The 26,186-nt window shown below is 44.7% G+C and overlaps 3 protein-coding genes across 9 annotated transcripts in view; 2 read left to right on the top strand and 1 right to left on the bottom strand.

The window, feature by feature from the left end:
• The window catches only part of ncoa1 (nuclear receptor coactivator 1), a 104,886-nt gene extending 91,179 nt beyond the window's left edge, over positions 1-13,707 (top strand). For all 6 annotated transcript variants that reach the window (XM_024420432.2, XM_042321739.1, XM_042321737.1 and 3 more), the window contains 13 exons: positions 46-186; positions 391-538; positions 774-1,884; positions 2,422-2,845; positions 2,986-3,153; positions 3,308-3,425; positions 3,576-3,744; positions 4,037-4,318; positions 6,231-6,329; positions 6,698-7,085; positions 7,337-7,511; positions 7,813-7,993; positions 8,167-13,707. In XM_024420432.2, the coding sequence (XP_024276200.2) occupies positions 46-186; positions 391-538; positions 774-1,884; positions 2,422-2,845; positions 2,986-3,153; positions 3,308-3,425; positions 3,576-3,744; positions 4,037-4,318; positions 6,231-6,329; positions 6,698-7,085; positions 7,337-7,511; positions 7,813-7,993; positions 8,167-8,334 (3,572 nt within the window). In that variant the 3' untranslated portion in view covers positions 8,335-13,707. The remainder of the gene's footprint in view (positions 1-45; positions 187-390; positions 539-773; positions 1,885-2,421; positions 2,846-2,985; positions 3,154-3,307; positions 3,426-3,575; positions 3,745-4,036; positions 4,319-6,230; positions 6,330-6,697; positions 7,086-7,336; positions 7,512-7,812; positions 7,994-8,166) is intronic.
• A 315-nt stretch (positions 13,708-14,022) lies between these two features.
• On the bottom strand, positions 14,023-15,182 carry ptrhd1 (peptidyl-tRNA hydrolase domain containing 1). The gene is made up of 2 exons (XM_024422692.2): positions 14,872-15,182; positions 14,023-14,589 (listed from the first exon to the last, which is right to left on the bottom strand). Exons 1-2 carry the CDS (start codon positions 15,079-15,081, stop codon positions 14,419-14,421), a joined length of 381 nt encoding a protein of 126 aa, XP_024278460.1. The 5' UTR covers positions 15,082-15,182; the 3' UTR covers positions 14,023-14,418.
• Positions 15,183-17,892: 2,710 nt separating this feature from the next.
• LOC112251742 lies at positions 17,893-25,367 on the top strand. 2 transcript variants are annotated; one of them, XM_024422689.2, is made up of 6 exons: positions 17,893-18,525; positions 18,887-18,942; positions 19,023-19,047; positions 19,236-19,634; positions 24,253-24,381; positions 24,566-25,367. In XM_024422689.2, exons 1-6 carry the CDS (start codon positions 18,413-18,415, stop codon positions 24,777-24,779), a joined length of 936 nt encoding a protein of 311 aa, XP_024278457.1. In that variant the 5' UTR covers positions 17,893-18,412; the 3' UTR covers positions 24,780-25,367. The 2 variants fall into 2 exon arrangements, with proteins under 2 accessions (XP_024278457.1, XP_024278458.1); XM_024422690.2 differs by having other exon boundaries at positions 17,894-18,942.
• Positions 25,368-26,186: the final 819 nt, after the last annotated feature.

Raw genomic sequence — 26,186 nt, 5'->3', positions numbered from 1 at the left:
AGATGTGTGTTTTTTGTGTGTGTGTGTGTGTCTGTTTATCTCCAGGGAAAATCATCTCCATAGAGACCAGTGCTCTGCGGGCGACAGGGCGACCAGGCTGGGAGGACCTGGTCAGGAAGTGCATCTACGCATTCTTCCAGCCACAGGGGAAAGAACCCTCCCACGCCAAGAAGCTGCTCCACGAGGGTGAGGAGAGGGGGAGGGGGAAAGAAGTGGAGGATGAGGAAGAGTAGGGGGGAGAGGGGAAAGAATCTTTCTGCACTTTTCTCAATAATGAAACTGTAATAACGAAGTACAGTGTGGTACCATTGCAAAAACATATATGTTTTTTCTCCTTAAAAGTAAGCCACAATGATAATTAGGCCAATTTCTGTTTGTGCGTGTTGCCAGTGATGACCCATGGCACGGCCATCAGTCCTCTTTATCAATTCAACCTGAGCGACGGGACCCCCCTCAGCGCTCAGACCCGCTGCAAGTTCTGCTGCCCCCCCAAATCCGACGTTCAGCCCTTCATCATGGGCATTCACACTATTGACAGGTAACACACACAACCGAGTAGGCACGGAGAACACACACACGGGCAGGTCATGTGGAACAAGTAGAATTGATTACTTTATTGCCCATCAACGATGGTTGCAAGGGTAGGAATTTTATAGGATTGTATAGGCTGATGGGAATGAGTTTTTGTGCTAATGATATAAACAAACAGTACTTTTTCCAGAATATTTCTCTCACCCAGCTGATGTTTTGCTCATGTTTTCCTTTTCTTGTAGGGAACACAACACTGCTAGCTCTCAGGAAAACACTAACTCCAGCCTTCTACTGACCCATGGGAGCCCTGCTTCCTCCCACCCTTCCCGTTCCCCTGTCTTACCCATGGGCATCGAGGCCAGTCAAGCCCCAGGCCCCACCTCAAGCCTCCATCTCAACAACGGAAACAGCTCCGGCACCACCACACCCACCAGCCATTCAGCAGGGTACCTGACGCCCAACCGGTTGTGTCCTCAGCAGGTCAACAGCCCCTCACCCCTGGGCAGCCCCCTCACAGCCATCCCTACCTCATTCATGTCGCCCAGGCCCCCCAGGGGCAGCCCGGGGCTGGGCGGCAGCCCGCGCGTCCCAGGGAACCCCTTCTCCCCTTCCACCCCTGGCCTGCACTCTCCGGCAGGGGCCTTAGGAGGTGGAGGTGGTGGTGGGAGCGGTGGAATCCTCAGCAGGCAGCACTCTGGTGGGGACGGTGGAGCAGGGACCCCTCTGGGTTTCTCTCTGCCCTCCCCTCTACCTCAGAGGAAGGCCAGCACCCCCACCAGCTCCCCAACGCACCCTCCCCCCGCCAAGCCCCCTGAGGGAAAAGGAGGAGGTGGGGGAGGAGAGTACCTGGGGGGTAACCCCAAACTCAACCAGCTCCTGGACAATGGCAGAGTGGGGCCGCCTGGGGACTCCAACAACACCGCTCCTAACATCCACCCCAACACCACCGCTCCTAACATCCACCCCAACACACCCACCTCCACCCCTCAGTGCCCGGCCTCCCACAGCACGCTGACGGAGCGCCACAAGATCCTCCACCGCCTCCTGCAGGACAGCAGCCCGGCCGAGGGCGGCAACAGCAAGGAGTCTGAGATCAAGAAGGAGCCTCCTGCTAGCCCTGCCACCGCCAACCCCAACGGACCCCCCACCACCCCCCAGGACCACCAGCTGCTGCGCTTCCTGCTGGACACGGATGAGAAGGACTTGAGAGACCTGCCCCCTCCGGCCGCTCTCAGCCTGCAGACGGTCCGGGTCAAGACTGAGAAGAGGGCCACCGGGGACACTACACCCTGTGCTGTAGCCTGCGCCAGCCCCAAACCCGGCCCTGCGGACAGCAGACCGCCCAGAGACCCGGTATTGTCTGCAGCCCTACTCCCCTCATACATAGTGCTAGTAGTATCCAGAATTGGCAAGATCCTGTCCCAGACATGCTGAACTTTCAGACAGTTTAAGTTTGGGGTTAAGGTTAAGGTTAGGAATAGGGTTAGGTTTTAGGGTTGGGGCCGGGGCCTGGGGTTAGAATTGGGGACTTTGGAAATGTAACTCTGGATATCCCTGTTGTTGTAGTTGTCAAAGTGTCTGGAACGTGAGAGTGCCTTGCTGGCGGGCTGCCTGAGTGCATGCTGCTGCTGCCTTCTAAAGGGAGCATGTGATTCGCTGCTGTATTTGTTCTATTTACGTTGAGCGCATAGTAACACTCCCTCACTGCCCTCTTATATCAGGAGCTAGTTGTGTTCATTTGTGGCCCCTCTAGGACTTTGTCTCTCCCCAGCACAGAGCTTCCAGCGGCAGCCTTTGAAGTTCTTTGACCTTTGCTTTCTCTCCCTGTTCCTTTCTCCCCCCCTTTCCGTCCTTTCCTTTCATTCTTTGCCCCCGCTCCCTCTCTCTTAGTTCCCCAGTGGACCTGCTGACCTGGACCCTCTCAGCCAGCTGCTGCCCACCCTCAGGGACCCCGCTGGGGCCAAGCAGGGCAGCAAGGAGAAGGGTGACCCTCAGGCCCTGTCGTCCCATAGCCCCCAGACCCAACCTCAACCTCGGCTCCAGTCACCTCCACAGCCTCGGCTTCAGTCCCCCTCCCAACCTCAACCCCAACTTCAGTCCCCTACTCAGGTCCAGCCTCAGAATCATCTTCAGTCCCCTCTCCAGTCCCCTACCCATCTCCAACCCCAGAACCAGCTTCAATCCCCTTTCCAGTCCCCTACCCATCTCCAACCCCAGAACCGGCTTCAATCCCCTACCCTACTCCAGCCCAGCGAGGCCAACGTACCTAGAGCCATGAATGTGAAGAGGGAGCCTCCCGGAACACCAAGCCGAGGTACAGCAGGGATTAGGGGGGGTCAAGGGTGAGGGGTCACCATAGTGGGTCACCCCACTGTATGCTGCCTGTCTTCATTTTACGCGTGGCCACCCAGGAAAGGACTGATCCTGACCGTGTGTCTGTTTGTGTCCGTGCAGGGCTCACGGATGGCTCCTCCAGCCTGCAGAACCAGTCACACTTTGACTTCAGCAGCCCCACCACCCCCAGCCAGGGACAGGGACAAGGGGAGCCATTCCAGACACCGAAAGACAGCAGCAGCCCCTACACAGAGCCTGGACTCATGAACTCGTTCAACTCCAACACCGGTATGAACTAGAATATGCTCATATCAAACAATCCTCAGTTAAATATCTATAGGGCATTTCCCGAAAATAGTTAGAAATTACATAATGATTACAGAATAATATGGAATCTATGTGTTTTGGGGGTTCATTAAGAGTTGTGTGTGCTGTCTTTCAGGGTTGTCTAAGATGGAGACGGACTCTCAGCAGTTCCGGCCCCTGGCCCTGACTGACTCTCTGTCCTTTGATGGAGGCATGGGAAACCCCGTGCAAGCCTCTCTGGCCTCCCCTCGGGAGTGAGTATATTACTTCTTTGTGGACACACAGACACATACATTCCTCATTGCTCACATTCCAATTCACACTCACACAGAACCAAACCTTCCACATCATTACATTGAATGCACAGACTCCCATGTTCCTGACTCCCCCTTTGTGTGGAGCAGGCAGTGTGTCCCGTGCCCGCTGGACCAGCTGCTGTGCCCCCCCACCACCCCAGAGGGACGTAACGATGAGAAGGCCCTCCTGGACCAGCTGGTGTCCTTCCTGAGTGGGACGGACGAGAGCGAGCTGGCAGAGCTGGACCGAGCCCTGGGCATCGACAAGCTGGTACAGGTGAGATCACAGGAGGAGGAGAATCATAGTAGATTACATTAGCATTCTTCAAGTGTTATCTATATAAGAGGACAGGCACTGTCATACAACCTGATTCTACTACACTGCAGAGCTGAATGAGAGCTAAATATAGAGGGAATTTAAATTCCTGTCCAAAGCACCACAGAATCATTACTCTCCAGTACAGTAGTGCAATCATCGATACATGCTTCACGTAATGATTCGTTTGGTCCTGGAGAGTTTGTTGGACTGTAATTAACCCAGTATTGACACTATCCATTCCTCTCCCAAGGGAGGCTGCTTTGATCCCACCCCTCAACGGTTTCCCTCCCAGCCCCCTGCCGCCACTCCCATCTCCATGGACCCAAAGCTGCCTGGCTACCCCTCTCAGTTCAGCACTGGCGCCCCTGCCCAGTTCCCTCGAGAGATGGGGCAGGGTATGGGGGTCTTTGGGGCACCCAGGGGGGCCTTCCCCGGGGGCATGGGCAGAGCGCCTGGCGTTGCCAACCAGCTCCGACTGCCACCCAACCAGCTGAGGTTACAGCTGCAACAGAGGCTGCAGGGCCCACAGCAGGTAGGATGGGCTGGGCAGAGCTAGTACATTAGGGGTTGCAGACTTTTGTTCAAACCCAGCACTAATACACCAGATTAAACTATACTGAACAAAAATATAAACACATCCATTTCAACGATTTTACTGAGTTACATTTCAAATAAGGAAATCATTCAATTGAAATCAATGGGCATGGGTGCAGCCATGGGAGGACATAGCCCCACCCACTTGGGAGCCAGGCTGACCCCCTGGGGAGCCAGGCCCAGCCAATCAGAATGAGTTTTTCCCCTCAAGGGGGCTTTATTACAGGCAGAAATACTCCTCAGTTTCATCAGCTCTCTGGGTGGCTGGTCTCAGACGAGCCCGCAGGTGAAGAAGCCGGATGTGGAGGTCCTGGGCTGACGTGGTTACACGTGGTCTGCGGTTTAGAGACCGGTTAGACATACTTCTCTAAAACGATGTTGGAGGCAGCCAAGGACCTCCACATGGTAGAGAAAGGAACATTACATTTTCTTGCAGCAGCTCTGGTGGACATTCCTGCAGACAGCATGCCAATTGCACGCTGCCTCAAAACTTAAGATGTCTGTGGCATTCTGTTGTGTGACAAAACTGCACATTTTAGAGTGGCCTTTTATTGTCCCCCAGCACAAGATGCACCTGTGTAATGATCATGCTGTTTAATCAGCTTCTTGATATACTACACCTGTCAGGATTAATGGATTACCTTGGCAAAGTAGAAATGCTCACTAACAGGGATACAAACACATTTCTGCACAACATTTCTGGGATCTTTTATTTCAGCTCATGAAACATGGGACCAACACTTTACATGTTGCATTTATATTTTTTGTTAAGTATGAATTAAACCATGACACCGCTGCTCAAGAAGAACAGAGTTACCTAGCCAAGCTGGCGCACTACCCTGGTCCATCTTTCTAACGTGGGCGTAGTCCTCTCCTCTACACAGGAGGGAGGTGAGTTTTAACAGGCCTTGTTTACGTTAATGAAGCCTGTATCACGCAGCGTTGCCTTTTAATCCTAGTCAGAGCCAGCGCTCGTTAAACACTGGCTTGGCAATAGTACATCTCCCTCCTGGCCAACCGGGCAGCCCTGCATTGTGTTAATGTGCCATTGTGTTGTGTGGCTACGCAGAGCTAGCTAGCGTGGTGAAATTGATGGTCATGTGAGGAAGAGAACCTCTTATGCTCCATTATGGTACAGCAGAACAAACACATGGGAACTAAATGGCTGCTACAAGCCCATCTATGGTAGGAGAGTACTGTATGTGCTGTATATTCACTGGGATTGATTGTTTATTATCCTTTTCGCTCTATATGTAACTCTGTTCACACAGAGAGCGAGAGAGACCACCTGATGTGTTGTCAGCCTGCTCCCACACAAACGTGGCTCACATCTCTTCTTTTTTTCTTTTTCCTTCAAGGTCTCTCTCCATCCCGCTCCCCTCACACATGCTGCTCTTACTCACGGTTCCCACACAGCGGTCTCCGCATATCATTATTAGGACTTTAGTGCTTCTTCTGCTAGCTGCTCATGTTGATTTAAAAGACCTCATGGCAAAGTAAAGGATATTAAGAATCTGGATTTCAGCACAACTCCTCTGTTCTCATTCCTGGTCCTGTTTTATTAGTCTTTAACACACGTCTCCTGATCAGATGTTGATCATCTCCCGTTTCCTTTCTATCAGTTCTCTTCTCATGAGCTTTTTCTTTCACACACTTTTCACTCATCAGTCCATTTCTTTTTATCTCAATCCTGTCTTTTCCTTCTATCTGCTCTCACTCCTCTCGTCTCTATCATTTCTTCACTTAGTCCACTCCCTTCCTCCTCTCCTCCCTCTATTGTTTCTCCGCTCCCTCCCTCCTCTCCTCTATCAGTCGTGTGACTCACTCCCCTCTCACTCTCTCTCTGCCAGCTGCAGAACAGGCTGGCTGCCATGAGCCAGTTCCCAGGGGGAGCTCACGTTGCCATGGGGATGCGTCAGGGAGTGCAGCAGCCTCATATACCCTCTCAGGTGAGTGTTTCTGGGGAACTCACGATCATCATCAATCCTGTCCTCACGCTTCCTTCTCTCTTGTTCTCGTAATTGTTTTTCTCTGTTTCCAATCCTTTTCTCTTACTCTGTTTCTCTCTCTCTTTCGGCATGGTGTGTATTGAGGAAGTCCTAAGCATCATAGCTAGTTATACTGAGTTATTAGTACGAAAACAAAGTACCTGTTTCTCTTCTCTGTCCATCCATCTCCCTCTCTCTGAAAGAAGTACCTTCCAGTCTATTTCAAATGGTATAGGTCATTTGGGAATCTATGCATGAATGTTGTGAGGGCTGTTTTGCGGACAGAAGGTGTCTCCTATAAGTCCCCTATCCTCTCTCTCTCCCTGCAGCCTCCTCTAAACGCCCAGATGCTGGCCCAGAGGCAGCGGGAGCTCTACAGCTTCCAGCACCGCCAGAGGCAGCTCCTGCAGCAGAAGGTCATGTTGATGAGGCAAGGCATGGGGACCGGGGGGCCTATTGGGGCCACCAGGGGACTAAAAGGACCCCAGCCACAGCAACAACAGTTTAGCTACCCTCCAGGCTACAGCCCCATGTCAGGAAACCCACCCAGCTCTCCCAGCCTCTTCAATCCTATCGGAGGGCCCCTGGACCCCAAGCTGTCGGGCCTGGGCCCCATGGGCAGCCATTCAGCCATGATGGGTGGGATGCAGGGACAGTTTGTGGGGGGGGTGAACTCGGCGGTCCAGCCTGGGCTCTTCCAGCAGTTTGGAGGACCGGGTGAGTGACTAGGCTACCTAGGCACCCACCATAATCACTGCTAGTTTATGTCTGGTTGGTGGTTCTGTCTCGATAGCATCAGGAATTGTCAGTACAATGTGCTGACATTGTCCATATCAAAATGTGATATAAAGTAGTTTGCAGACAGGATCCATAGAAAATGGAATACAGTGCTGCTGACAAATATCAATATGAAAATGTTTTAGACTCCAGAATGTTCTAACACTATCTCTCTGTCCTTTTCCTCAAAGGTATGGTCCAGCAAGGAGACCCCTCGTTCCCTCTAGAGCTCAGCCCCACCAGCCCCTTGCTGTCCCCTCAGAACTCCACCTCCCAGAGTCCTCTGCTCCAGCAGGCCCAGCCTCCTCCTGGGTACCAGTCACCTGACATGAAGAGTTGGCAGCAAGCTGGCATGGGCGGCAACAGGTGAGGTGGCCAGAGCCGTGCCTGTGTAAACGTGTAAATTGCAGAGCCCGTTATTGACTTGGCATCTACATAGAAATGACACTGTCAGATGGTTATTACATCATTATTACATAATAATGACCTGTTTGTTTCTTAGAGAATTCTTTCTAACAAGCACTTATGTAACATTATACCAGATGTGGTTCATTCTTTGAAGTCTATATATTGTCTTGGTAGTTATAATGACCAGATATAGCACCTGAAAGAGGAGTGTATATAAAACTACTGGTATCGTGACTTGGTGTTCTGTCTTGTGTGTCAGCTTATTCAGCCAGACTGGTCAGACGACGCCCCAGGCCTTTGGGCAACAGGGGGTCTACAACAACATGAGTATCACCGTGTCAATGGCAGGAGGCTCAGGGGGTGTGGGCTCACTACCTCCCATGGGACCACCCGTTGGCCTGGACAACAGTAACCTTGGCAACTCCATGTGTAACGATCAGGTGAGGGTGCCACACCTGAAGTCAGCCGCCGCAACTTAGAAGTCGTCGAGTAGAAAAGCAGCAACAGACCAAACTGCCATTTGACCAAAACTGTTGTGGTATCACTTTCCTTTCCTTCTGTTTTTCTCTCTCCTTTCTCCACTGATGTCCTCTCTCCCCCCTCTCCTCATCAGGTACAGCAGGTTCAAGTGTTTGCCGACGTCCAGTGTACGGTGAACCTGGTGGGCAGCGACTCCTACCTAAACCAGCCGGGGTCCATAGGCCCCCAGAAAGGACCCCAGGGGCCTCAGAGCAGCCAGTCCCAGCAGAAGAGCCTCCTCCAGCAGCTCCTCACAGAGTGACTCCTCAGCTCAGCTGCCTGCCAGCGGAAAGGTTCTCCATAGACCACCACAACCTCTTTTCTTTTTCACCTTTGGTTTTAGACAGCTACCTGCTGGACTGGTTAGGAAGGCCCTGGGAGGGAGACTGAGGTCCAGGTAACAGCGTGTCTGTCTACCTACCTGACAGCCTCAGCCCGTAACGTAAGACCGCAACGGTCGTTCAGCACTCATTCCTGGTTACATACTTTCAACACAAAGTCTGCTTCCTGTTCTGAGAAAGGAATCCGGTTCCGGTTTTGGCAAGTCGTCGCAGTCGTCAAAACATGTCCCGGTTCCTTATTGGCCCGTTCCATCAGGCCGTCGCAGCAGTACGTTTTGGGAGTGCGAGCAGCGTGCAGCTGAGCTCAGCTTTGGGTGGTTAACCCGTCGTCTCGCCCTTTTGCCTCGTGCGGGGCAGGTGGGGCGATGTTGTGGGGACAACGTTTTAAGAATGTTAGGTTTTTAACCTCTGCAATGGAAAGCTCAGTTTCAGCTGGATCTGTGACTGACTGGCTCTCTCCACTGCAGTGCCTGATGGGAGGAAGTTCCCAGCTCTCATTTTTGTTTTTCTGTTCTCGTCATCTGCGTCGTCAGGACAACAAGCATCACGGCCAGGATGGGATGGGAGACTGCTCTGCTCTGTTCAGTTGGCAACACTGTCTTTCCTGGGAGGGCATTTTCAAACTACCTGACTGTCAAACTAACTGTCTGTCCGACACATTTTTCTCCCCAGCATCTGTGAATACGAGCCACAATGGGCTCTCTTTGGCCTATCAGTGTTGTTTTTCCATGTAGAAACGCGCAGCTGGGTAGTATTGTCCAGCAAAGATGAGATTAATTCACACTATCTACTTCCCTTTCAACAGCGTAATTGAATTACTCTAAAAAGCAACTGTCATTTTGAGCTCAAACTATACATTGCGATTCATTGCAGGTTTTCCCCCCCTTTTAAAAAAATTGCTGAGTCTAAGATGTCAGTTATGTTTTAAGGCGACATTTGGCATTATGAAAATGTAACACTGCTAAATGTTGTTGTGGGGAAACTGTCTCTATTCTGTAATGTGAAAAAAGAAAATCTTGGTATAAGAATTTTTGCGATTGATTTAGAAATGGCTAACTCTGCTCTTTTGGCATCCCATTGAATGTTTCAATATCCTTAAATTAACCTCAAAACAAACAGGAGTGGATTATCAATATCACACAATGACATAAATATGTTGTAGCTAGTAACCGTAGAATTTCCTCACTAAGAAGTGATGGATGTTGAATGGGGTGTTGTCTTGGAAACACAGCTCTCTCTATCTCTCTCCTCCGACTCTGCCCGTGATGATGTCACTCCACTGGCCGCACACTACAGCTCTTTTTGACTGCTCATGTGACCTACTGTTGCCCAGTCAGACACTGTCTATCAGCGCTAACCTCTGTTGATATTTACTATACACATTCATTCACATAAAGTCCTGCCAACAAACACAATGTTTTTTATAGGGGTAAACAAGAACCTATTAACAAGCAATAACCATAATTGAAGAGACAAAATACATGTTTTGCGACGTTGTAATGATAATGATGAAAAATCAAGTCTACTTGGCTTCTCTGCTCTATCCCGGGTACCTGTATTTCTGATTAACAAGGCTTTCTAAAGGAGAACTGTTATTATCCAACTAGATGTCTCACTGCTGTGTATATACAAGGTATTTCACAAGGTGTGCAACATTACCCGAGCACAGCTAATAACTGAGGAGGGTTAGGGATGATCAGTTGAAATAGCATGTATGATCACCATCCTCCTCCGGAGACCTCAAACTGAACACCAACTCAAACTGAACACCAACTCAAACTGAACGCCAATGTTCTATGATTTGTGAATCACTTTATGTACAGTTTCAATGGCGTCTGTGTGCGTGTGCTTTATACTGTACCCAAACAGTGGCTCAGGCGTCCTCACCATACAACTCAAATTCAACCTGGAAATGGGATCATTTCGTGTGATGTCGATTACAGTTGACATGAAAAGCTGGTAGCAATGTCCATTTGAATACTTTTACAGAGAAACCATTTGTGAAACAGATAAACCTTGATTTTACATACCAATTGTTCCTGTGTATTTTAAGACAATTAAAATGTTGCTTTGCTTTTACCCTATTGCATAAATAATGAAAAGAGGTATTTCAATTTCATTCTCTTCTGATAATGTTACATTTTTTCTTTTCTATTTGAACGGGCCGTGGGTTAACAGTTAGTATTTATCAAGGTTAAAGCCATTCCTCAGCCACTGTTTGGTTTATGTAAATAAACATACACTTTACAAGACACACGGAAGAAACACAAATGAATAACAGAATGTTTGCGGAAGGATTTCATTTGTTTCCAGTATACGTGTACTATATGGGGTACCAGCTAAAGGTTTTACACTCACAGAAGTATTACAAAGCATAACGTGTTTGTTTGTTTTCATCTTCTTCACATTCTCTCCAGCCTTTGCTCCTCATTGAGGAACAGGCATTTCTGTATGAATAGTGGTAATAGAACCGCATCAAATGTGGAAGTTAATCCGATCTGTTAATATCAACTGTTTAGCATTTGGGATATAATATTGCCAAATTCAAAGCACCATTAGACAACGCTCATTATCAAACAGACATTATTTTAAGCAAGACCTGCTCAATGGCAAAGACAGTCCATTCAGTACAGGTACAAGGTAAATATTTGAACTGGTTCTTCAACATGTTAACATGTATATAACAGACAATGTGAATATGTATTTCTTCAGAATCAACAAAATGTAGTGCTCCAAGTTTGTGGTATTAACTACTCGCTTCCATTTTTTTTTCCATTTTGATGTATATGACTGTCTGAGTGTGTGTATGTATGTGATTAATACTGTGTATCTGGTGTTTAAGATGGAAACCGATTATGTCCTGATTTGATTTCTTCTTCTTTTTAGATACCTGCAAGTTTTCCTGTGGGTGTTGTTCAGATTGCTCTTTATGTGAGGGAATGGTTTAGCGACTGCTGAATGTGATTTTACTGAGAGAGAAGCAGCATGGATTGGCTTTTGTACGGGTTAATTTAAAAAGGCCATATTATTTAATTTATCTGTTATCAAAAAGTTTAAACAGATCTGAGAAAGTGGAACCTTGGATTCTGAGAAGCATCGCTTCAGTAGTTAAGTGGGCTTTTGTAGATTTCCTGATGTAGTTTTTTGCATTTTCAGAAGTAATGACCAAAGCTTCAAGATGTTTAATTCATATCATATGCAAGCCTCATGCAATTGGATGAGACAAAATGTAGCGTTTGTTCAATTTTCTAAAATGAAATAGTATCATACCTATACATACTAGCTCCTCTTTGACCACATGACTAATTTGTGGTAGTTTGTGCTTTGCCTGTTTGTCCTTTATTTCCTTTTTGACACGTTTTGTCCTAAGATACTGACAAGTGACCTATCAGCTATAGTATTTTTATGTAACTTGTATTCTTTGGAATTTCCCAAAGTATGATCAGTTAGAAACTTATTCTCCCTGTTGCCATTGACTCCTAGCAAAGATGCAAAAAGTATTGCATGGCCTGACCTGCTGTCATTGTTTACAGGAAGAGAGAACCTTGCAACAGCTAGCTATGCACCTTAGCGAAAAGCATTTATTTTACACTGATTTAAGTATTCAAAGCCACACTAGAATCTGAATCAATTATTTAAATCATGGTATTTTCAGTCATTCGTTTCTTGAAGAGGAGAAAAAAACTACCTAACTTTCCTTTTTTTAACTTAAACTAGTGTTGTTGATAATCGTCTGATCTATCAACTGAATCTCATTAAAAAATATTAATGTATTTAGCTGAATACTTTATACCAAATTTGAGGTGCCTCTTGTATATATTTTCTGCATAGAGGACTGCTCCTCGCTGATAATGTTAATGAGGATTTTCTTATCTTTACCTTTATAAAACAAGTTTGCTGTATTTTACATGACTTTTTTACTAAATATCTAAATATTCCAGGAATTTGCAAGAAATACAATCTAGTTTTGCACTTTATATCAGAATTATTAAGAGGAAACAGGCCATCATGAATACTGTTCAAATCAGATGACTATTTCACGATTAGGAAGAAAAAAAGGAAATCCCCTGAATGTATTACAAAGTAAAATATTGATTTGACTTTTCTTTAGCAATCCTAGTCATTTCTCAGGTTCTTAAAAACAAAGAACTTGGTTGTATAGCTTATCAATATGATGACTAAAGAGAAGTGTACTTTCTCTACAACTAATCTATGTAGTTTCAGTTCTTTCTGCCACAGATCCTCAATCTAAACTATGCGTATCTTCTTCAGGTGATCCACTGCCCCTTCCCTCAGCCATCAGCTAACTAACGCGCGTACACTCATACGTCTTGTCTTGCAGCAGCTTCAACTGTTAAAAACATTCCCCCTCAGCTATGCTCCCTGCAATTATTGTACTCTGCTATATAGTGTAGCATCAGTTCTATTCATTATGTTTCTAGGCTTAGTAATACCTACCAAGCAGTAACAGCCCTACATACGTTTACTGCTATCCCTTTTGCATTTCTTCACCACCTTATCACATACTGTCTAACACAGAAGTAACATCCTTAGATAAGAGTACTGCACTCTACCCTACACAGAAATTACCTCTCAACTGTTAGATTATTGGAGCAACTGTTTGCTGATGATGTTTGTCAAGTATTGTAAGTGCTGCCTTATCGAGACTGAAGTTGGTTGTGGTTGGAGAACTCAAAAGCTTGTATCTCGCCACTTATAAGGGCAATGATTTCTCATTGAAACGAGGTTCCACTTTTTCCCCTGTAAAATGAATATATATATATTATATATATATATATATTTTACACATTTTGTCCAGTTATGTTTATTATACTTGTATAAACTTGTTTTTAGAGAGGCATCGGAGCAGCTGTGTAGGACAATATGAATGAAGTATCTGGAAGAATTATGCATGTTTTTATTTCTGTGTCCAGGTGGAATACCTGGGATAAATCCTACCTTTTCTTAGGACATTGTAGACAATCAGTCTCAGGCTGGGTCCAGTACCTACAGGGGGTCCCCCCTGTAGGCTGAAAAACAAACAGTTTTTGCATCTACTGAAATGTCTTATTCGTCTGTCTGTTTTTTGGGAGGTATGTGGCTGCTCAGACTGGGATTAGTTCAAAGTTTACACACTTCTACACATACACCTCGTGCGTTCGATCCCTCTGTTGCTTTTTCAAGGTGAAGATGCTGACCTTGAAAGGAAATGATGCTTTGACTAACAAATCTATAACATCCATGAATGTGAGAATGCAACACATCGCAATAAAAGCACCGTGTAAAACAGGTTATGTAATGTTGGTTGATTCTCTATTTTATTACTATATACTTCACTCTTCATTTCATTACTGTCACTAGGGCTCCCAAGTGGCGCAGCATCTCAGTGCTAGAGGTCTCACTACAGGCACCCTGGTTCGATTCCAGGCTGTTTCATAACCGGCCGCGAGTGGGAGTCCCATAGGGCGGCGCACAATTGGCCCAGCTTCATCTGGGTTTGGCCAGTGTAGGCCGTCATTGTAAATAAGAATTTGTTCTTAATTGACTTTCCCACTAGCTGCATTCTCTTTCAACCTTAATTTATTTATCCTAATAATACAAGACACAAATTAGAATCATTAAATTGTTTTATTGCATCTACTATGTTTGTAAACAGATTCCACTCATCAGCAGCTAGAGAAAGACCTTACATAACCTGTCACCAATTCACCCTTTCATTGAATCACAACATATGTGGCCACATTAAATTACATGGCCAGACATCCACTCTTTAAATGGCCATTTTATGGTATGGTTCAGTGAGTGATGTCTCCCCTGTTACTGTAGGGCAGATAATACACTGCTTATCAGAGTGAGATTTTTCCTTGTGAATCTGAAGCAGACACTGAATGATGGTTCCTCACTGAGATGCACAGGTCAACCCTCCCCCAAAAATAACATCTTAACTGGTGTGGAGCCGTGGTCCAGACTCCATTCACCACATGCATGTACAGGGTGTGTCTGTGTCATTTGAACAGTTTAAACTTGCGCAGCAGAGGGTGTACAGTGTCTTTAGGGTACGGCTTCAGGGCCAGGCAGGTGGGGACGTTCTCTGGCTGTTCGACCCACAGCTTGTGAGCCACCCCCTTTTCTGTCAGCGTCTCAGACAGGCTGGACAGGGAGGCCTGGTCCAGAGCCTGACAAACACAGATGATGAGAAATAATCACTTCACAAGCATTCGTTTTATCTACATCCCATCTTATACCACTGCATAACTTCCATCCTACTATATTTACATTACATAAAGAAACGTACAAATTATTTTGTATTGAGAGGCTACTTTTATGCAGCTTGATATGAGCCAACTACGCATGTGCAGAGTCAATTTGCACACACGTTTGCGCACTACGGAAAATACTGGCATTTAGTTAACTAGTAGAAGTATAATGTTGATAAACTTGCTAGCAGTCCCAACTACCTGAAGCACCACTTTGTGCATGCTGTCCAATTCTGCCAAGTACTCCTGCGTGTCTGGATCGTTGTAGTTCAGATGAATGGCGGCGGTGGCAGCATGGCAGGCTTGCGATATAACCGCTCCCAATGGCCAAGACAACGTATGGACCAGATCCGAACGGACTACAACATACTGGACAAGGCAACGGGGGGCTGCGGTTCCTGACGCCGCCATCTTCAGTCGGTAATGGTGGCGTGAGGCAGCTTAAAGGCTCTTGCTGGCTTTGCTGCAAATTCTGGTTTATTTATCTTCCGGGTAGGTACTGTATGCCCCCTTTTGGCCAAAGAACGAGACACATCCCTATCTAAAATATATGTCAAGTGGCTTGCATTGCATGACAGCACAGCAGACATCTGTATGTCGCCTGTTTTTCATACCCCAGTTATCAAATGATCATGTTTTTGCATGTATGACCTGGAAACCGATGTTTATGCCAGGCAAATATGCTGCTAATGAGGGAGATTATTGTCTTCTAACTGTTAGCCTGTTTTTGTTCCCCTCAACTGTCCAGGCCAGAGCCACAGACACCTGTAGTCCCACATGGAGGAATCCTGTTGTGGAGGACCATAAAGAAAAGACTGCTGTCCAAACTCCAGTGCCCTGTATCCTTAGGTGGCATGGGTCAGGCCCAGTGGTGATTTTAGATTGTAAATATTGTTGGGGCAAACAAAACAAAAAATGTGGGATGTATGCCAGCAAAGACACAACACTAAACAATACATTAATTGCACTATAACGGTGACAAACGGTGCCCACAAACTGTTAGGGCCTACATAAAGCTGTCCCAACAGCAGTCCCAACATCTTACCACTGCTACACCTGGCTCTCAGCGGAGCCTGTCTGGCAGCAAAACAGTTAATTCAGCCTCATTTAATGCCTTAAAAAAGACAGCTGATATGGCTGACTTGCTTAAACAAATGTGGTTTCTAATAACAATTGAGATGTACAAACTATGGCATAAGTGACAACAAGCGGGTAAGAGGCAATCCATCATTTCGATTCAGATATTCATGAGCGAGCTAGGATGGACTTCAATATAACTATTTGTTCAGCACTTTTGAAATGTACAGCGACAGAATTCAGAACATGGGCCATGGGCTGTCATTGTAAAAAATAATCTGTTCTTAACTGACTTACCTAGTTAAATGAAGGTTAACATTTATTATTATATATATTTTTTAATATAACATGATTTGACATTTTATCTGTGGCCAATTACCTTAAGCCTTCTTGGATGGGCACTTGAAATGTAACTATGGCAGCACCCAAGGGGCTTGAATTTTCAAGCTCAACCCTTAGACTTGGCTATGACGTAGTGTCCCCATGAGTGACAGAACACTGAGCCAATCACAGCGCAATGCTCCATATTTTCTGCTGCTTGCCCCACCATCACAGAAAGCTCTGAGCTAGGCTGAAACACCTGCATTTTGGAGCTGCCTTACTCAAGAAAATAAAAAAGAGATCATGTTTGTATACAGCTTTATTAACTCTTTGATAGATTGATATAGATTTATCAAACTCAGCAAAAAAAGAAATGTCCTCTCACTGTCAACTGTGTTTATTTTCAGCAAACTTAACATGTGTAAATATTTGTATGAACATAACAAGATTTAACAACTGAGACATACACTGAACAAGTTCCACAGACATGTGACTAATGGAAATTTAATAATGTGTCCCTGAATAAAGGGGGGGTCAGAATCAAAAGTAACAGTCAGTATCTGGTGTGGCCACCAGCTGCATTAAGTACTGCAGTGCATCTCCTCCTCATGGAATGCACCAGATTTGCCAGTTTTTGCTGTGAGATGTTACCCCACTCTTCCACCAAGGCACCTGCAAGTTTCCGGACATTTCTGGGGGAATGCCCTCACCCTCCGATCCAACAGGTCCCAGACGTGCTCAATGGGATTGCGATCCGGGCTCTTCGCTGGCCATGGCAGAACACTGACATTCCTGTCTTGCAGGAAATCACACAGTATGACTTGTGGCATTGTCATGCTGGAGGGTCATGTCAGGATACCACATGAAGGAGGAGGATGTCTTCCCTGTAACACACAGCGTTTACGTTACGTTGACAACAAGCTCAGTCCGATGATGCTGTGACACACTGCTGCAGACCAAGACGGACCCTCCGCCTCAATCGATCCCGCTCCAGAGTACAGCCCTCGGTGCAATGTTCATTCCTTCGACGATAAACACGAATCCAACCATCACCCATGGTGAGACAAAACTGACTCGTCAGTGAAGAGCACTTTTTGCCAGTCCTGTCTGGTCCAGCGACAGTGGGTTGGTGCTCATAGGCGACGTTGTTGCCGGTGATGTCTAGTGAGGACCTGCTTTACAACAGGCCTACAAGCCCTCAGTCCAGACTCTCTTAGCCTATTGCGGACAGTCTGAGCACTGATGGAGGGATTGTGCATTCCTGGTGTAACTCGGGCAGTTGTTGTTGCCATCATGTACCTGTCCCGCAGGTGTGATGTTCGGATGTACCGATCCTGTGCAGGTGTTGTTACACGTCGTCTGCCACTGCGAGGATGATCAGCTTTCCATCCTGTCTCCCTGTGGAACTGTCTTAGGCATCTCACAGTACGGACATTGCAATTTATTGCCCTGGCCACATCTGCAGTCCTCATGCCTCCTTGCAGCATGCCGAAGGCACGTTCACGCAGATGAGCAGGGACCCTGGGCATCTTTCTTTTGGTGTTTTTCAGAGTCAGTAGAAAGGCCTCTTTAGTGTCCTAAGTTTTTTCATAACTGTGACCTTCATTGCCTACCGTCTGTAAGCTGTTAGTGTCTTAACGACGGTTCCACAGGTGCATGTTCATTAATTGTTTATGGTTCATTGAACAAGCATGGGAAACAGTGTTTAAACCCTTTACAATGAAGATCTGTAAAGATATTTGGATATTTACGAATTATCTTTTTTTGCAGAGTTTCTTTAAAAACAAAATTCAACATTTTTTGCAAACTGATATGTGACACGTATTAATGCATATTAATGCCAAAATAACATGCAAAACAGGCAATCCCCAAAAACATGTGGGGTTCAAAACAGGTGGGGCTCTGAATAATGAGTCGCCACTGGTCAGGCCACATGTAAGACCAGAGTGCTTGTTACAGTGAGATACTGTTCTATTACTGGTACTGCAGCTATATTTTATTTCTGTTTTACACCCTGTCCAGTATTATCCATTAGAAGGCAATGCAGTGTGTTTATATGAGACACACATTGCTCCATCAAGCAAAGTTTCACTTAATTTCTATTTCTACATAAACACACATCAATCTCATAAATTTTCTGCAACCACATCTAACATGTCTTTCAACTTCTGTAATCTACATAATTACTTGGCATCATGACTCACTTCAAATGAATTGTCAAAATAAAAATATATCAATTATATAATAATAATAATGATCCTTTAATTTGAATTGGTTAGCTTTGATTTGATTTAGAATGATGGAAAGCTTTATCTCACAGTCCTATTAGCAGGACGAACTGTACATGTGTGATTGCAGGTGTGGGAGGAGACATGATTTCGCTATTCAGGAAGTGCAAGCAGTGACAACACTTTTATTTTATTTATTTTATTCAACGATGGATGTACCACAATTAGGGTATGCTATTATGTCTATTGTTGATGTACTAATTTAGGTTAAGTAGTCATTTTCATATTTGCTTGTGGCTAGATTTTGGATGTCTGATGTTCCGTCATATAGAAGATGATGATTGAACAATATTTTTGAAATGACTGGCATTACATGATTTCAACATAGAACCACAGGATTTGTAAGCAAATTGAAGTTTCAACACTTGCAGAGTTTTGACTCTCTTGCACATTTTGAGATTACCACTGAAATGTGGTTAAGCATTAACACATTGAAGTTAACATTTAGGACGGTTTCAATCCGAGTCTACTTGACGTATGATATCCGCCATTATGACTCAGCCATGAACATGTGCATTTTTCGCCAACAGACCCATCCATGACTGGATAGCTCTTCAGAGGACACATGAACATTTAATTATGGAAGGTAGGCATACCCTTTTTTCACATGATGACTTTAGAAGCATCACTCTTTCCTTTTTTCTAAACTTTACATTTGTATTACAGCTGGGCAGTTGGCAGAACCCACCAGGTATGGAATAGATACAACAATCATAGTGCTACACAGTTTGCTTGATTTGGAATGTTATTTCAAATGTCTTTATTTCTATATAGTATCTGATTCAAATCAGAATATGTCACTGTCAAAAAATCTGATATTGTATCCAAAACAGAATGGGTTAAAGCCAATGTATAATTCTGTGTTTCTACATTTTCCAGCACTGATGATATGATTAACCTGAATTACCTATTGGCTGGGGGAAGCTATGGTGCATACCAGTTCAGCAATACTTGTGTTATAGACTCCATTTTGGCTGGAATTCATGTTCTTGCCAAAATGTATCCCCAAATTCGAGATTTGTTCACGAGGGATAACAAAATCAATGCGGTTATACGTTTCCTAGACTTCGCCAAGGTCAATGAGGCAAAGGCACTGTGGCTTATTAACTTGAGCCTTCGTAAGGAAAAAAACATCATGCAAAATGAATTTATAGATATCAGAGGTTATGTTAGAGATCACTTGTCAAACTTCATTGAGCTGGTATGTGCCAGCTTCGTCTATGATGACTCGCAATCAAGCTCCACACCATGTGACACAGTTCTCAACAACATATTGAGGTAATTATTCATTAGGTGTGCTTGCTGAAGGCAATGCACAACTCTAGATTTCTTACATACTCATATTATTATTATTTGATTTCTTTAGCCCAATCTAGAGCTAAAGTAATATAAACTATTAACATGAAACCAACTTTAAAAAGTACAGACCGACCCAACTTAGATTGCTTGTGAAAGTATTTTTTATAGCGTTTACACTTTTTGAACTATAATAATATTTAATTAAATGAGCTCCCAATGCATTTCAAGGACCATAGACTTGAATGGTAAAAAAAATACAAAATTATAGACCTTTCACCATTTAAGCTATCCAAACCAAAGTTGACCACAACCACAAAACTACTTGACCACAACCACACAACAATTGACCATGACTAGTAACCAAATTACTGACCACACAATGACTGAACCACACAACTACTGACCACAACCAACCACACTTACTTGAACACAACTACTGCTCTGGTCTGCACTAGCTCTGCACTAGCATAGCTTGTAGTTAGCTAGCTCTGGTCCACACTAAATGGTCTAGCTTTGATCTGCACTAACTTGCTCTGGTCCAGGGTGTAAATAGTTGCTAGATACCTCTGGTCCCCATTAGCGGTGGTTTAGCTCTGTTCCGCACTAACAAGCTCTGGGCCAACTCTGGAACAGGGTGTAACTAGCTAGCTTTGGTCCATACTAGCATTGGTCTAGCTCTGGTCCACACTAACTAACTCCGGTCCAGGGCATACCTAGTAGCTAGCTCTGGCCCACACTAGCTCTAGTCCAAGGCCTAGCATTGGCCTAGCTCTGGTCCACACTAGCTCTGGTCCAGGGCCTAGCATTGGTCTAGCTCTGGTCTGCACTAGCTCTGGTCCAGGGCATACAGACTGACTCGACTTAAATTTCTTCAATAAAGCTTTATGCTAGAATTGACCACAGTCACTTCTAATACCACTGCTATTGCATTAACTACCACTACAACTACTACCACAACTACATCCATAGTCCCCACTACTACTACCACCACCATTAATATTTAATTATTTCATTTATTATTATTAACTACTGACCACAATTAATGACCACAACTACTGGCTACTGCCACAACTGTCCACAACTATTGACCATACAACTAATTACCAAAATTACTGACCACAACCACACAACTACTGACCACACAATTGCTCACCAGAACCACACAACTACTGACCGCAACCACACAACTACTGACCACACAACTACCTAACCACACAACTACTGTCCTCAACTACTGACCACACAACTAATTACCAAAACTACTGACTGCAACCACACAACTACTGACCACACAACTACTAAACCACACAACTACTGTCCTCAACTACTGACCACAACCACTGAACACAACCACACAACTACTGTTCTGGTCTGTACTAGCTTTGGTCTAGCTCTGATCTGCACTAACTCACTCTGGTCTAGGGCGTATCCAGTAGCTAGCTCTGGTCCAGGGTCTAGCTCTGGTCCCCATTAACTGTTCTGGTCCAGGGCGTACAGACTGACTCCACTTAGATTTATTCAATAAAGCTTTATGCTAGACTTGACCATGGTCATGACTAATACCACTGCTATTACAGTAACTACTATTACCACCACAGCTACTGCCACAGTCCCCACTACTACCACGACAGCCACAGTCCCCACTCCTACCACCACCACTACAGCCACAGTTCCCACTGCTACCACCACCATTACTATTAAAATGTTAATCAAATCAAAATATATTTTAGATTCTTCAAAGTAGCCGCCCTTTGCCTTGATGACAGCTTTGCACACTCATGGCATTCTCTCAACCAGCTTCATGGGGTAGTCACTTGGAATGCTTTTCAAACAGTCTTGAAGGAGTTCACACATATGCTGAGCACTTGTTGGCTGCTGTTCCTTCCCTCTGGGGTCCAACTCATCCCAAACCATCTCAATTGGTTTGAGGTTGGGTGATTGTGGAGGCAAGGTAATCTGATGCAGCACTCCATCACTCTCCTTCTTGGTCAAATAGCCCTTACACAGCCTGGAGGTGTGTTTTGGTTCATTGTCCTGTTGAAAAACAAATGATAGTCCCACTAAGCGCAAACGAGATGGGATGGCGTATCGCTGCAGAATGCTGTGCTAGCCATGCTCGTTAAGTGTGCCTTGAATTCTAAATAAATCACTGACAGTGTCACCAGCAAAGCACCATCACACCTCCTCCTCCATGCTTCACGGTGGGAACCTCTCATGCGGAGATCATCCGTTCACCTACTCTCCGTCTCAAAGATGAGGCGGTTAGAAGCAAAAATCTCAAATTTGGACTCATCCGAGCAAAGGACAGATTTCCACCGGTCTAATGTCCATTACTCGTGTTTGCCCAAGCAAGTCTCTTCTTATTATTGGTGTCCTTTAGTAGTGGTTTCTTTGCAGCAATTCGACCACGAAGGCCTGATTCACCCAGTCTCCTCTGAACAGTTGATGTTGAGATGTGTCTGTTACTTGAACTCTGTGAAGCATTTATTTGGGCTGCAATTTCTGAGGCTGGTAACTCTAATAAACTTATCCTCTGCAGCAGAGGTAACTCTGTGTCTCCCTATCCTGTGGTGGACCTCATGAGAACCAGTTTCATCATAGTGATTGATAGTTTTTGCAACGGCACTTGAAGAAACTTTCAAAGTTTTATATTTTCCGTATTGACTGACCTTCATGTCTTAAAGGAATGATCGACTGTCGTTTCTCTTTAATTATTTGAGCTGTTCTTGCCATAATATGGACTTTTACCAAATAGGGCTATCTTCTGTATACCACCGCTACCTTGTCACAACACAACTGATTGGCTCAAATGCATTAAGAAGGAAATAAATTCCACAAATGAACTTTTAACAAGGCACACCTGTTAATTGAAATACATTCCAGGTGACTACCTCGTGAAGCTGGTTGGAAGAATGCCAAGAGTGTGCAAAACTGTGGCTACTTTGGAGAATCTAAAATATAAATATATTGATTTGTTTAACACTTTTTTGCTTATTATATGATTCCATATGTGTTATTTCATAGTTTTCATACCTTCACTATAGAAAATAGTAAAAAATAAAGAAAAACCCTTGAATGAGTAGGTGTGTCCAAACTTTTGACTGGTACTGTAAGTGTCACGTATTCTCAAGGTGGGTGGAATCAGGCGCAGAGAGCAGGTTAAGTGATTTGACAGTTTAATTCTCCGGCAATCAAAACGACACGGTCAACCCAACATACAGGGTGAATAATCCAACACAGGATCAAAAATAGACCGGAGAAATAACACACACGTACTCCACCAAAATACATGAAATACAAACAATCCCGCACAAAACAAGGGCAGGACAACCTAATACATATAAGGACGTTAATTCAACTAAAATACACACAGGTGAAACTAATAAGACAAAACCAACAGACAAACGAAAAAGGGATCGGTGGTGGCTAGTAGGACGGTGACAACGACCGCCGAGCACTGCCCGAACAGGCAGGAGAGCCAACTTCGGCGGAAGTCGTGACAGTAAGTATTTAGACCCTTTACTTAGTTATTTTTTGAAGCACCGTTGGCAGCGATTACAGCCTTGCGTCTTCTTGGGTATGGCGCTACAAGCTTTGCACACCTGTATTTGGGGAGTTTCTCTCATTCTTCTCTGCAGACCCTCACAAGCTCTGTCAGGTTGGATGAGGGGTGTTGCTGCACAGCTCTTTTCAGGTCTCTCCAGAGATGTTCGATGGGATTCAAGTCCGGGCCACTCAAGGACATTCAGAGACTTGTCCCGAGGCCACTCCTGCGTTGTCTTGGTTGTGTGCTTAGGGTTGTTGTCCAGATTTTCATCAAGGGTCACGCTATACTTTGCTCTGTTCATCTTTCCCTCGTTCCTGACTAGTCTCCTTGTCCCTGCCACTGAGAAACATCCCCACAGCATGATGCTGCCACCACCATGTTTCACCGTAAGGATAGTGCCAGGTTTCCTCCAGATATGACGCTTGGCATTCAGGCCAAAGAGTTCAATCTTGGTTTCATCAGACCAGAGAATCTTCTTTTTCATGGTCTGAGAGTCCTTTAGGTGCCTTTTTGCAAATTCCAAACAGGTTGCCATGTACCTTTCACTGAGGAGTGGCTTCTGTCTGGCCACTCTACTATAAAGGCCTGATTGCTGCAGAGATGGTTGTCTTCTGGAAGATTCTCCCATTTCTACAGAGGAACTCTGGAGCTCTGTCAGAGTGATTGCTCAGTTTGAGCGGGCGACCAGCTCTAGGAAGAGTCTTGGTGGTTCCAAATTTCTTCCATTTAAGAATGATGGAGGCCACTGTGTTCTTGAGGACCTTCAATGCTGGAGACATGTTATCTTTATTCCCAGTCATGTGAAATCCATAGATTAGGGCCTAAGGAATTTCTCAATTGACTGATTTCCTTATATAAACTGTAACTCAGTAAAGATCTTTTAAATAGTTGCATGTCGCATTTATATTTTTGTTCAGTGTATGTAAAATAACAAAAAAGAAAGCCACTGGAAGTTTGGAAAGAACATATAGTACACTATGAAAACACCCCAAAAATTGTTTCAACAATAACTTTACATTTAATGATCTCCCCTTAAAATGTGTTTTATAGGAAGTTTGAGGATTACGGTGAGGTAAAACCCTTAGGCACTTCTCGTCATGAACCCAAACTCATCCTGGTAGACATTGATGACCGGATGTGTATCCTACCTCCCCTCTCCATCACGGATGATTATGAAAGGTACTAACTATACTGTATGTAGCAGGTTAAAGTCAGCCTTCGTGATATCTCTCAGCTAGATTGATCCACTGACTTAGACTAGTCTGTATTATGTGAGGTTACTTCAGAAGAACTACCGTACTTTAATGCTTAATGACCACAATGCAGGTTCAATTGATATAACCCACTGGCCTCAATGTTTCAGGACATACGAGCTCCAGTTCCTCCTGATGGGACAGAGTACACCCCTGTCCAACCACATGGTCCTGTTCCTGTGCACTCAGCTGACTGGCAGATGGATGATCTATGACAACATGAAAACACCCCTGGTCCAGGACATTGGTGTGAGTGAACTACAGAGAGCTACAGAGAGGGACAAGTATGTTTCCTATCTTGCTGCATATGTGAAGAAAGAATAATAATAAGGCTGCTTCGGGAGTCAAGGGCATCCTCTTTAGATTTTAGTTCTGTATTTCCGAGATCCTGTCCCAACTACAACTATTAGCATTATAAAAAAATCCCCATAAAATTCTGTCAATTTAAGATAGAGATGTTTTTTTGCATTGAATGCATCTCAATCCACCGCATACGTCAATGTCACTCTTCCGCATCGGTGGTAAAAGGTGACGGAGCTTAAGCCATGTTTGTCAGACCATGAGACATCCCGAAAATCGGTCTTTTCACAAAATCGTCTGTAGTGTTTGAACAGTTTAGCCTATAAAACTATTATAACCCCTCTATTGAAAGATGAGACTCTCGCGAACACAATGGTATTTGCCGTTTGGGACACGTCTGAAGTCGGTACAGCCGATCTGCCAACATCTGTCTGTAGTGTCTGAACAGTTTGGAGTACACACTAATGCTTCTCTGTGGAAAGGTGACATGCCTCACAAGACTCCTCTGAAGGTGTCCCGGTACCAGTTGAAAAAATGAGTACAAGTACAATACCGTTCAAAAGTTTGGGGTCACTTAGACATTTCCATGTTTTTGAAAGAAACTTTTTGTCCATTAAAATAACATCAGATTGATCAGAAATACAGTGTAGATATTGTTAATGTTGTAAATGACTATTGTAGCTGGAAACAGCAGATTGTTTTTTAATGGAATATCTACATAGGCGTAAAGAGGCCCATTATCAGCAGCCATCACTCCTGTGTTCCAATGGCGCGTTGTTAGCTAATCCAAGTGTATCATTTTAAAAGGCTAATTGATCATTAGAAAACCCTTTTGCAATTATGTTAGCAAAGCTGAAAACTGTTGTACTGATTTAAAAAGCAATAAAACTGGCATTCTTTAGACTGAAATTCATCAGTCTATTCTTGTTCTGAGAAATTAAGGCTATTCCATGCAAGAAATTGCCAAGAAACTGAAGATCTCGTACAACGCTGTGTACTACTCCCTTCACAGAACAGCACAAACTAGCCTCGCTACTTTTATAGCCTCGCTACTGTATATAGCCTGTCTTTTTACTGTTGTTTTATATATTTACTTAACCTATTGTTCACCTAATACCTTTTTTGCACTATTGGTTAGAGCCTGTAAGTAAGCATTTCACTGTATGGTCTACATCTGTTGTATTCGGTGCACATGACAAATAAACTTTGATTTGATTTGAAACTGTATATAACCAGAATAGAAAGAGTAGGATGCCCTGGTGCACAGCTGAGCAAGAGGACAAGTACATTAGAGTGTCTAGTTTGAGAAACAGACGCCTCACAAGTCCTCAACTGGCAGCTTCGTTAAATCGTACCCGCAAAACACCAGTCTCAACGTCCACAGTGAAGAGGCGAGTACAGGATGCTGGCCTTCTAGGCAGAGTATCTCAG

The sequence above is a fragment of the Oncorhynchus tshawytscha genome, linkage group LG05, assembly GCF_018296145.1.
Source record: "Oncorhynchus tshawytscha isolate Ot180627B linkage group LG05, Otsh_v2.0, whole genome shotgun sequence".
Taxonomy (NCBI): domain Eukaryota; kingdom Metazoa; phylum Chordata; class Actinopteri; order Salmoniformes; family Salmonidae; genus Oncorhynchus; species Oncorhynchus tshawytscha.
The sequence above is the reverse complement of the archived record's forward strand: the minus strand, read 5'-3'. Positions and strand labels throughout refer to the sequence as shown.

Excerpts from the sequence above, each read along its gene's own strand:
- ptrhd1 (XM_024422692.2), bottom strand. The coding sequence starts at position 15,081 with ATGGCGGCGTCAGGAACCGCAGCCCCCCGTTGCCTTGTCCAGTATGTT. Across the intron at positions 14,590-14,871 it reads TGCACAAAGTGGTGCTTCAG|GCTCTGGACCAGGCCTCCCT; the intron begins GTAGTTGGGACT and ends TGTGTTTGTCAG.
- LOC112251742 (XM_024422689.2), top strand. The coding sequence starts at position 18,413 with ATGTGTGATTGCAGGTGTGGGAGGAGACATGATTTCGCTATTCAGGAA. Across the intron at positions 18,526-18,886 it reads ATGGATGTACCACAATTAGG|ACCCATCCATGACTGGATAG; the intron begins GTATGCTATTAT and ends TTTCGCCAACAG. Across the intron at positions 18,943-19,022 it reads TGAACATTTAATTATGGAAG|CTGGGCAGTTGGCAGAACCC; the intron begins GTAGGCATACCC and ends TTTGTATTACAG.